The sequence below is a fragment of the Habropoda laboriosa genome, unplaced genomic scaffold (assembly GCF_001263275.1).
Source record: "Habropoda laboriosa isolate 0110345459 unplaced genomic scaffold, ASM126327v1 scaffold99, whole genome shotgun sequence".
Lineage (NCBI taxonomy): Eukaryota > Metazoa > Arthropoda > Insecta > Hymenoptera > Apidae > Habropoda > Habropoda laboriosa.
In genome coordinates, this window is record NW_017100239.1 from 70,569 (window position 1) to 82,179 (window position 11,611).

At 45.3% G+C, this 11,611-nt stretch overlaps 1 protein-coding gene across 1 annotated transcript in view; it reads left to right on the forward strand.

Annotated features, from left to right (window-relative positions):
- The window catches only part of LOC108571864 (afadin), a 16,885-nt gene extending 6,995 nt beyond the window's left edge, over positions 1 to 9,890 (forward strand). The window contains exons 11-26 of the mRNA XM_017934015.1: positions 78 to 357; positions 419 to 1,075; positions 1,164 to 1,412; positions 1,483 to 1,623; positions 1,710 to 1,775; positions 1,856 to 1,929; positions 2,000 to 2,118; positions 4,973 to 5,077; positions 5,229 to 5,370; positions 5,504 to 5,770; positions 5,959 to 7,101; positions 7,201 to 7,330; positions 7,461 to 8,292; positions 8,419 to 8,687; positions 8,827 to 8,942; positions 9,051 to 9,890. Coding sequence (XP_017789504.1) covers positions 78 to 357; positions 419 to 1,075; positions 1,164 to 1,412; positions 1,483 to 1,623; positions 1,710 to 1,775; positions 1,856 to 1,929; positions 2,000 to 2,118; positions 4,973 to 5,077; positions 5,229 to 5,370; positions 5,504 to 5,770; positions 5,959 to 7,101; positions 7,201 to 7,330; positions 7,461 to 8,292; positions 8,419 to 8,687; positions 8,827 to 8,942; positions 9,051 to 9,408 — 4,948 coding nt within the window. The 3' untranslated portion in view covers positions 9,409 to 9,890. The remainder of the gene's footprint in view (positions 1 to 77; positions 358 to 418; positions 1,076 to 1,163; positions 1,413 to 1,482; positions 1,624 to 1,709; positions 1,776 to 1,855; positions 1,930 to 1,999; positions 2,119 to 4,972; positions 5,078 to 5,228; positions 5,371 to 5,503; positions 5,771 to 5,958; positions 7,102 to 7,200; positions 7,331 to 7,460; positions 8,293 to 8,418; positions 8,688 to 8,826; positions 8,943 to 9,050) is intronic.
- Positions 9,891 to 11,611: the final 1,721 nt, after the last annotated feature.

Below are 11,611 nucleotides of genomic sequence, written 5' to 3' on the forward strand. Positions count from 1 at the left end.
GGAGGAGGAGGAGGAGGAGGAGGAGGAGGAGGAGGAGGAGCGATACTAACATTGATTCCGTTTGGGTGTTTGGACAGAACGTTGCAGAATGATCGACAGCCGCGTGGAACGGATCCAATTTTACCAGCCGTATTGGAATTTCTGGAGGAAACGGAAGAAACGTTTTTTCATGCAGTGATCACGGACGTAGAACCGTCGGCACCGCAGTTCAAATTGGCGCCCACTTATACGCTATACTTGGCAGCGAGGTATCGCGCGAGCACGCATTACAGACCAGAGTTGCAACCAACGGAGAGGGCGCACAGGCTGACCGTGATGCTGGCGAACGTTGCTAGCATGATACAACGAGTGATACAGGTGAGAGCGATTAGATGAAGGATTGTTTGAGAAGAGGGAGGAAAATGATGGGATTTCGTAGGAGCGGTACATGGACGCTTCCTCTCTGGCTCTCTGGTTGGCGAACGGTTCGGAATTGTTGCATATGCTGAAAAACGATCGACATGTCGGAGCATTTTCGACGAGAGCGCAGGACATCTTGATGGAAGCAGTTCACACGGCGTTCACGTCGTTGGTACGGTGCATTTCCCTTGAATTGGCGCCGGCGATGTCGCAGTTCATGGCCGATGCGGACGAGCCAGCAAAAGAGGCCGGAGTTTTACAGATATTCTCGAGCACGATGGCTTTGTTGAGGCGATGCAGGGTGAACGCCGCCCTCACGATTCAGCTGTTCAGTCATCTGTTTCACACGATAAACGCAAGCGCGTTCAACGCGTTGGTTTCGAACACGAATTTGTGCGTCAGGTGGTTCGGCCGTCGATTAAAGGCAAGACTGAACGCGCTCGAGACTTGGGCGGAAAGACAAGGCTTAGAACTGGCAAGTCAGTGTCATTTGGCGACGATCATGCAGGCGACTCACCTTCTTCAAGCACCCAAGTACAACGCGGAGGAACTCGCCACCCTGAGTTCCACTTGTTTCAAGCTGAATTCCCTTCAAGTCCGCGCGCTGTTGCAAAAGTATCAGCCAGCCGCGGACGAGCCAAGACTGCCGGCCGAGTTGATCGAAAACGTGGTCAGAGTGAGTGGTGATCGGTATTACCATACACGTGTACACTAACACGGCACGTAGCCCGCCTAGCTTTAATATGCGCGGCCTGAAATTTCAGGTAGCCGAAAGCGTGGCGGACACGCTTGCGCGCGCCGACGGCAGAGAGATTCGACTGGAGGAAGAGCCTACGCTCGCGTTGGCTCTTCTTCTTCCCGAAGACGGATACAGTTGCGAAGTGATTCGTGGCGTGCCACCAGGATTAGCGGAATTCTTAAGCCCGTTGCAACGGGACGGTCTGTGCCGTATGGCACCGCAACCCACTAGCAGCGGATATTGGACAATATACATGATAGATCACCATAACAACGTGAGTTCTTTTAGCTCCGCACGGTACTACTATCTACCCGGCACATAATTAACCTTTCGGTCGTGTATAGTTTCGTAGTCCAAGCGCCATGAGCAATAGATCCGGGGGTTATTCTTACCACGCGGGATCGAGTGCGGCTCAACCGGAGATACACGTTATAAAATTGCACAAGTCAACGAATGGAATGGGTTTGAGCATCGTCGCCGCAAAGGTATATTTCATACCCACACACGAAACGAACGATTTTCTTTCGAAACCGCTGTACCGCTGCTCTATGGAAAATTGAACGTTTTGCAGGGTGCTGGTCAAGACAGACTTGGCATATATATAAAGAGCGTAGTCGCGGGTGGTGCTGCTGATGCTGTAAGTAAATAGTTTCTGCATCTTGTATACGACGTAGTTGATGTACATACTTGGTCATTCGTTTCTTTTAATCCACGCAGGATGGTAGATTGACAGCTGGTGATCAGCTGCTCAAGGTGGACGGGCAAAGTTTAGTGGGAATTACTCAAGAAAAGTGAGTTGTAACGGTTGCGCGGAGCGAGGTGATAACAGAGGGAACGTTTGAATGTTTTTGAAATTTGTAGGGCTGCCGAATATTTGGTTCGTACTGGGCCGGTAGTAACGCTGGAAGTTGCCAAGCAAGGTGCCATATATCATGGTTTAGCCACGTTATTGTCGCAACCGTCACCGGTAATGACCAGAGGTATGTATCTTTCGATTTCACTTTGTCGTGCGCGAAACAAATTTCACGGGGTAGTAACGTAAGCGCTAGCAAGCGGGGTAACAAGCTTGACTGACCGACCGACCGACCGACCGACCGACTGACTGACTGACTGACTGACTGACTGACTGACTGACTGACTGACTGACTGACTGACTGACTGAGTGACTGACTGAGTGACTGACTCACTGCGACGATACAGTACATTTGCTTCTGAACGCTTTCTCGAATCGTTCATCGTCCATTGTCCATTCGCATATACTCGCGCACATATATGTATAACTACGCTCTCTAATATCTTTCCGTATATGTAATCGGATTCAATCGCTTCACTAACGCTTTACTAACTGATTGTGTTCCTGAGCAGCGCACAAAGTTCGACCCAAGTCCGAGCACTTGGAAGCTTCGAAGGTGCAGGAAGCGAACGAGGAGCCATCTACGTCGCATTCAATGGGTAATCTGTTGAGTGTACCGAGGCACGCGATCGATTCGGACCGATCGATCGATTTAGTACCAGGTGCGATACTTTCTCCGACTTGTCCGAAGGACGCGACGGGATATCGTCACGGTGGTTTCGATTCGTACCGCGTTGCTGCTGCGTCGTATCGACTCTCGAATCGGTGTTGCAACCCTTCCTGGCATATTTCGCCGCCGGAAGATTCGTCACAGACGCGTTGCTCTCGGGTTCGAAATTCCTCGTGGTCATTAACGGCCGACATCGATGTCGACGGCGGTGGCAATGGTGGTGGTGGTGGTTGCGATGGTGGAGGTGGTAATGCTGCTGATGGTGATGGTGATCGTACGGTTTTACGTTTGTCCCTCGAACGTGAAATCCATTCCTCGTATACGAAGAATTCTAATATTCCCGCGAGTCGCACGTACGCCTCGATCAAAATTGAAGAACCGATTGGGAATGTGAGCGCTGTCCAAAGTCCGACGATAACCGTCGTGGACTGTAATTACGAATCTTCGGCTGCGGTGAACGTAATCAAAGCCGACAGTTCCTCTCTCGACTCTATACCCTATATCGATCAGACGGATGAAACGGCAACGTTCGGATATTCTTGGGGATCGAGTTTCGATGGAGAAGAAAGTAAAAGGTCGACAATCGAACAGGAGGAGCAAGAGGAGGAGGAGGAGGGAGAGAAGAAGGGGCACATCGTCGTGCCGTTACTGAACCTCGATTTGTCCGGCTTAGATAGCGATGATACATCGACCGATCTGTTGTCCAACTTGAACAAGTGCTGGAAGTCTCCGGAAGAGGTGAGGTTAGGTTGCGGTGGTCGAGTAGCAGCCTTGGCGAAACACTTCTCGAAACTTGGTGATTCGGTGGAATCGATCGACCGCCACCAGCTGAATTCGGCCAGATTACCAGAAAATTTGAAGAAATTCGCTTCGGAGCCTAATTTCGCTTCGAGCGAAATGCTGTCGGGTCATCGGTTGTACAACCAGGCTAACAGGAGGGGGATGGAGGAGCAGTGCCGATCTGAATTAGATTTCAGAATCCAGAATGCCAAGATGACGCAACCCGTTGAATGCGCTGCTAGTGTTAACGACGGCTACTGCTACGAGGATTTGCGCGACACAGAGAAAGGAAAACGGAAGTTGTCACTGTCAGAGCAACAATACGTTATCGAACAGCTGAAGGAAATGTCTAATCTCGACGACGAAAGCACACCGACGTTCCATTCTCATCCTTGTCCTCCTTCTGCGTCAAATCGAAACAATAGGAAGGATACCGTCGATGACGTTGCGAGTAGCAACAGGTACGGTGTACCGATGCCGTCTCCGTATGACACACGTGAAAAATTGAGCAAACAATTCTCCAATTCCTATCCGAATTTCAAAAGAATGGGAGAATTGTCGCATGCTTGTGGGATAACAAAACAACCTTGTTCACAAACTCGTTCAGTCGAAGGGGGGGTAATAGCGATCGATCTCGAAGGTAGTCTGCTGCTAGCGACTCCAGTACGGATCGAAGAAATTCGAAAAGACAGGAGCAGCGAGCAGACGTTGCCGAAGATGACGATGCCCAGGAAAGATACATCGGTAATTCCTCGCGTTGATCGTTCAACCAATGAGCTCAACGAGAATTGGAAAAAATCGATCGATCGAACCACTTGTGCAACATTAAAGCGAACTTGTCTAGATGTCGATTCCTTTCTACGTAAGCAATTGACATTGCCCTCTCGCATCTTTCTAATTTCCTTCAATTTCCTCCTCGACTTTCGCTTGTCGTGCAAATTAGCGAAAGCGTATCTGGTGGTCGATCCTTGCCATTTGCACGCCACGCACCAATTGTCGTCTCTTTCGTTTCTCGTTTCAACATGCACTCTCTCTTCGTTTTTCCTTTTTTATCCCAACGGTAACTCGTTTCGACGAAGACTGAAAGGAAAGGAAGGAAGGGAGCGAGAAAGATGGCTTGCAGATCTCTTCGTTTTTCTTTCTGCTCGCTTTCGCACTACGATCCCAATTTTCCCTTATTTTTTACACGTGTGTGTTTCGCTACAGTTGGTTAAGCATGCGCATGACGCGTGTTCTTCGTTGCATGTTATTACACGTTACAACCAGTGTCTTTCAAACTTTTCCGCCGCCGAGGCGCATAAACGTATTGTACGATGGAATGTACCGACATATTTACATACTTACAAGCAACGAGAGCAGGCTGGGATTTTGAGAAACACTGTGTCACATTCGTTCGAAATGCCTTTTTCTCGTTTCTCCTTCTGGCTTTCTTTCCTTTCCCCTTTCTCCTACTCGTTTTCGGGTACGCGTTTCTCCGCATTGTCATTCACCGCTTTCATACAGATGTTTCCGCAAATTGTGCTTATCGCAGGACCTCGTCGCATGAGTGAACGAGACTTGCCATCGCGGCTTGGACGTGACGCAACTACTCCCCAGCAGCAAATGCATACCAGCAAGTCCGTGCCAGCGTTGCACAGTAAGTAAACTTCATCAAGCTATTCGAAGCGAGCACGTTGCTGCATTGTTTGTCACGTGACAAGTCGAAACGTCTCTTTGTTAACACAATATGTAACATGCGCAGAGATTCACCGTGCGTCTATTCATTGTGCGTGTAATTTTTGCAACAGACGTAGGAACGGATGGGAAGCAACAGCACGAGGTATTCAATCCTGGTTATAGTAGAGCATCGTCTAGTAACAGCGTCACACCACCAGTCACTCAACCCCCGCCGATCACTGCGATCAACGGTTCGACATCGCTGCGTTCTCGGTAAATCTTCTCCCCTTCTGATACTTCTTCCGATTTCCATGTTCCATGCTTCTTCTTCCGTAATAGTATTAGATCAACTTGAGATTTTCCTTCTCTTCGTTGTTATTTCATGTTTCGATTACTTGGAAACTAGCTCGAGTCATAATTTACATGACCCGGCAAGAATCGGAACATTGCCACCGAGCGGTCTCGTGAGTAGGCAACAGTCGTCGCCGAATTTAAATCCTGGTCAAATAACGACGAGTAACAACGGTTCGATCGTTGCTAACGTTGGAACGGGTTCGAACGTTCTTCAGGGTAACGAAGCAGAAAGATTTTATCAAAACTTGAGCATCTACAGAAATCAAGACACGACGACGAAACAGCGACAGCACAGTCCATCGCAACATTTGGATGACAGGTAGGTAGCTTTCGTTGTTCGTTGTTCGTTGTTCGTTGTTTGTTGCATGCCCGATGACCGACGACTGCTGACTTGTCCCTATTGACCTTTTCCTATTTCATTTCGCTACTCTTCCCATTGCTGTTCGATCCGATCGATTCGATATTAAATCTTCCCGCTTATCGCGTTCTTTCTCCCTTTTCTCGTAGAAATCCTCTACAGCTGCAGAAGAACTCGAGGGGCTCTCAAAACTCTTTGAACCGTCCGGCAGGAGCATTCGAAGCGAACACTCAACCCAGGGATCGTCCGATATCCGCGTACGTGACGCAACCTCAGCAGCAATCCTATCTCGGTGGGCAACCGCAGCAGCAAGCTTGCACGGCACCTCCGAGATCACAGTCCTCCCGGGACATAGTGCGACAGGAGGCGAAGCTGCAGGAAATGCAGGAGGAAGTGAGGCGACGCGAGTTACGAGCTGGCATTCCAGTGCCGTCGAATCAGTATCGACCGGTCGCGTATAACGTTAAACCAAATATTACCACCGTCCAATCTACCACTAGTCCTGCTACCCTTGTTCGGCCGAACAAATCTATCGGGTCTCAACAAAATTTGGGATCCAGTCCACCTGTAACAGTGGCCGCGCCCTCCATTCCATCGTCCAGTCATCTCGCCACTAGACAGACCAGTGCCTCCAGTTATGGTTACTTGGATGCGCAATATGGCTCGTACATGGTTCAATACGGAAAATCTCCACACGTGCACCAGCACCAGCATCAACATCAATCGCAACCTCAATCCCAACATCAGCATCAGCACCAACACCAGCTTCAACATCCACATCAACATCAACAGCATCAACATCCACATCAGCATCAACTTCAGCTTCAACATCAGCATCAGCACCAACACCAACACCAGCATCAACATCAATACCAACAAAATATGCAACAACAAAATCTTACTCACGTCCAGTATGGTGGTGGTGGTGGTGGTACGTCATCGTCCAGAGGAAAGAATGATTTAACTCGGTTGCAAACCAACGGAATGTTGTTTGATTATGGAAGAGATCAGAGTGTTCAAGAGGTTGCTAATGCGTACGCCGATCAGAATCAACACGTTACCGCCGGTTCGCAGTATTACTTGAATGCTAATTCGGATGTACAGAACGATCAGTATAGCGGTGAAAGCGGCATGGCTAGAGGGCACAGTGTATTGCCAGAAGGGGGTTCTTCCATTTCCAATGAAATTCCAATGCGTCCAGCTCCCCTGGAGGAAGGATTTGCAGAAAGCCCTCCACCTCCACCGCCAGACACCTCGACTCATCCTCTTTACAATAAACAGTCGGATTCGAGGTAACATCTTGTTCGGTAACATATATGTTCCCCATAGTTCTGCAGAGTGAAATCAGACGAGTAAGTCGATGGATCATTGAGAAATGTTTCTCCACCTAGGTACACCGCGAGTATGCAAGATCCTCCTCGTGGAGGATATTACCCAGCAAACACGACAGGCACTGTGTTACAACCGCGTCAGTATCAGTACAGTGCGACGAATCCTTGGCAACGAGAGGAGAGGGAGAAGGTAAGCGTAAACTAAATTAAACCAGCTTGGTAAATATGTAATATGTAGTAGCAGCAGCTAGCATTCTCCACTTCGTCGTTACGAAGTGAATCCACAGGGATTACATTTATAGATTTTATACTTGACTTAGGAACAAGCACGTAGAAGAGAAGCTGCGAGGCAGTGGCGCGATCAACAAATAGCAGAATTGAGCGCGTTACCTCATAGAACGTCGCAACAAGAGGAACAGTTACGAGCTCTTCAGTTGGAAAGAGACTTTCAAAAGAGAGCGGAGGAAGTTGCGAATCAACAAGACGACGACGAGGAAAGTAATGATTTGGACGCCGAGAATATTCAAAGAGTTCAGGGCTTGCTTAGAACAACGGTAAATCAAGACCACCGAGCTAATTCGTTGGAGCAACACATTGATCTTTCCAGAACCAACATGGCTAATCAATCTATCAGAGGAAACCATACTGTTCAATCGATACATCCTACCAACCTCACCACGCCGCATGGGAACGCCGCTGGTACTGTTTCTCAACAACACCAACAACAAGACCAACATAATTCTGTCTCGCATATGTCATCTGATTTTCAACACGAACAAACTAATCAAATACAAAACAACGTAGGACAAATTTCTATGCCATCGTTGATTCATTTGGCTGTTTCCCAAAAGCCTCATGGCCTCGTGCAATCTATCGAAGATAAGGAAATGTATCGTAGGAACGACGAAATTAAGCAGCGGAAACAAGTCGAATTCGATGACGTTCAAACGAAGAAGAAGGAGGAAGAAGCTAATAAGCAACAACAGATACATCCACAAATATATCAGCAGCAGCAGCAGCAGCAGCAGCAACAACAACAACAACAACAACAACATTTGCAACAATCGCAATCTCATCTTAAAATTCAACAGATCTTGCATCCTAGTATGTTGCGATTGGATAGCCTGGTCATCAACGGATCGAACGCGTCTTGTAAGTATTTCTCTTTTTACCATCGGCTGCGGATTCCAATACTATAAAACAATCAACTGCTTTCATCTATGATTCACAATATAAAATTCCGTTCGTTTGTGTGTGTGTGTCTGTATGTCTGGTTAGCTCCGCAAAATGGTAACAACGACGCGCCTCTACCTCCGGAACGGGGTTCCAGTTATGCGATCATGTCGCAGCAAAGTGCCCTCAGATCGAACACCGCAAATCCCTCTAATGTAATTACGCTAGCATCTCAACAGCAAATAGTGTCCGTTAAGAGAGTTTCCTTTCACGATTCTAACGCAAACGTAGAATCTGTTCAACGAAATCTATCGTCTGGAAATTTGAGCTCGAATCAGACCGCAACCATGGATGTCATTGTAGAAGATCCAAATGTAAGATCTAGCCTTGTGTATGCATATTCACTTATAGAAGTGCATATACTTATTCTCATTCTCAGTAGTAACCTCTAACAGTGTCTCGAGTTGCCGCAAGATAATCTTTAAACTGAATCGGATACGATGCTATTTTCAGAATTTCATCAATGATGCAGAAATTTTGTTGGCATCTCCAAAAACGCCCGAAGGCCCCACTGGAATTCCAATCACTGGTAGTACACCTGGTGTGATTGGTGCTCAAGAAGTGTACAAGTAACGTTACATTATCATTTCCTTCTGCTCAAATTCTATAATTCCACGGTGGTTTATCTTCTTTTTCTCTACGTTCCTTCTATTCACCATTCGACCGCTTTCTTCTAGGGATCCGAGACAAAGACGACTGGCTGAAAAACAAAAACAGCAACAAAATTCTCAAGTTGGTCACGTACCTGAAAAACTCAGTTTCAAGGAAAAGATGAAAATGTTTGCAATGGAGACCGGCGAAGATGGAACTCCGCGGGACAAGGTAAAAATTTCACGCGCGCAACGCGAGATCGATAACATCGGTAATCCCGGTTCCAACCTACTGAATAGCAATAACAACAACAGCAACGGCAACAGCGGTAACAACCCTAATAACAATAACAACAGTGGCAGCGGCAGCAACAGCAGCACCAACAACAACAACAACAACAACACCAATAATATCAACAACAGCAACAGCAACCGGCAACAATAGAAATAGAAGACTGAAAATTGACGTTTATTTTCTTGTCAGATTAGATTGAATCCGCCTTTCTAAAATACCAATTCCAATAGGAATGGTTCGGGAAAGAACTTCTATACACTATTACCACTGGTCTGTCAAACCGAATTATTGTCCTATTTTACGTGTAAACAGAGAACACGTCGCTGTACGTGTTGATTTGAACGACATCGGTTATTCCATATGAGCGAGAGAGCGAGCGAGCATACATCTCGAATCATTCCAACAAATATTTGCACTGTTTCTGACCAAAAATATGCTCCGAAGAAGATAAATACAAACGTAGATTAATTATCGATTTTAGTGACAGCGTAGTTCGTATTGGATGCATCCGATATCCTACTCGTGTTCCATTGGACCAATTGATACATATTTTCCGTAATTACGCGCAACGAGTAAGTTGCGTATGATGAAAAGTAACGCGCCTTGGACTTTAGAATTACATAAAGGCTATATGTCATGAATGTATATAGATAGTATTAGTTGAATTTTTAGAATTATTTGTTATTTACGATGTTGTTTCGTATTTATATTTGATGTGACGCGTTGCGTGTATCGAGTACGGAGTACTTTGATGAAACGCGTATGCACGTTTTCGTTACTCACAATCAGCCAAAAGGCACGATAGCTTTAATGCGATCGTATGCGATGGTAGAACGTGCACGGATTTAATCAAACAGGCAGCTTTAAAGTGAAACAATGACGATGCAAGTAGTGAAAGAAAAGAGGCCATGTGTTTCACCAATACAATTTTTATGTCAGAAAACACAGTTACGTATACATTTGATTTTGATATCTTGTGGCCCTAATAAATACCGATGATTATTCTTTTGCTCCTTCGATTTGTTTCGTATATGCATACACACATATACGTATACGCTATGCGTGCTTTAGCGCAACCCACTGATCATCTGTGTATAATTAATTCTTCGTGAACGTTTCAAAAGGGAAGAAGGAATAAATGTCTGTACGTCGTGTGTGTATGGTGCGCGCGCGTGTGCGTGCGTACGTGTGCGTGTGTATGAAAGGCTTGAGTTTTGAAGGAAAAAGTACCGAAGCACGTACAAACGCTATCGAGCAATAAAAAAAGGAAAGAAAACGTTTTAGACCTCGCGTCTTTGTTCGCGTTGATATTTTGCATATTTGGTCATTTTGTTTTGGCTACACACACGCGCAGTTACTCTTAAAATCATGGAAAAAGTATATATTAAGTGAATAAACAGACTATCGTTCCGAATAATGTGCAGCGAATAGAAATATCCTCTTTGTTGTGTACAGCGAATTATTACTAGACAAAATATTATATATTTGCACTATATTTTTTCTAACATGCTTTCATGTTCCGTCGAAACAAAAATAATTCGTTGGTGACTTAAAACGAATACATACCCTGCGACTGTATACCTTATTGCAAAGTATTGTCATAACATATACATTAACGATTATACTTTTACAGATCACCTATTTTTTAATTATTGTAAAAGACGTACGATGCGATTGAGAAAAATAAAAGAAAGTCATTCCTATTTTACAGTGATAGAGAAAGTATTTTAGACGAAATCACGGTTATTCGTTGATTTATATTTTTCAGACTAGCAATAAGACACGATGTATGCCCGGATAGACGATAATACAGAAAATTGTTCTTCAGTTATACGCAGCTTGTTGTTGAAGAAGAAAAGAGAAAAATTCTGTGAAAGAACAGGACGAGAGTATTCGTACAATGATTGTCGCTTATTCATATGCTTGAAGCTGAGTCTTATGAGTAATGAGTATGTAGGTATTTCATAGCAAACGGAAATAAATTATGTGAAATCACGTGATTGTTAGAAACAATGTAGGAAATTTGATCTAGGTCATCGAGAAATGCACGTAATACGTATTTGAGATGAAGTTACCATAATCTTGCCTGTAGATTTTGAAAAAATGTGTTTACGGTGTTTTTGATCTATTTTACCACCTAATTACTTGATCGTATATCTCGTCGCGTTCGTCAAATCTACTAAATTGAACTGGACATTACATTAACTGGATAAGAGAGTTTGAGTGAAAATGAAGAATTTTGACAGATCGTTAAATATATTTATTAGCAGAACGTTGTTACATTATCACATGGAGTGGCTATTTCGCGGTACAACGAAACCAGCGAGCCAGCCAATCAAAAAACGTTTTATCC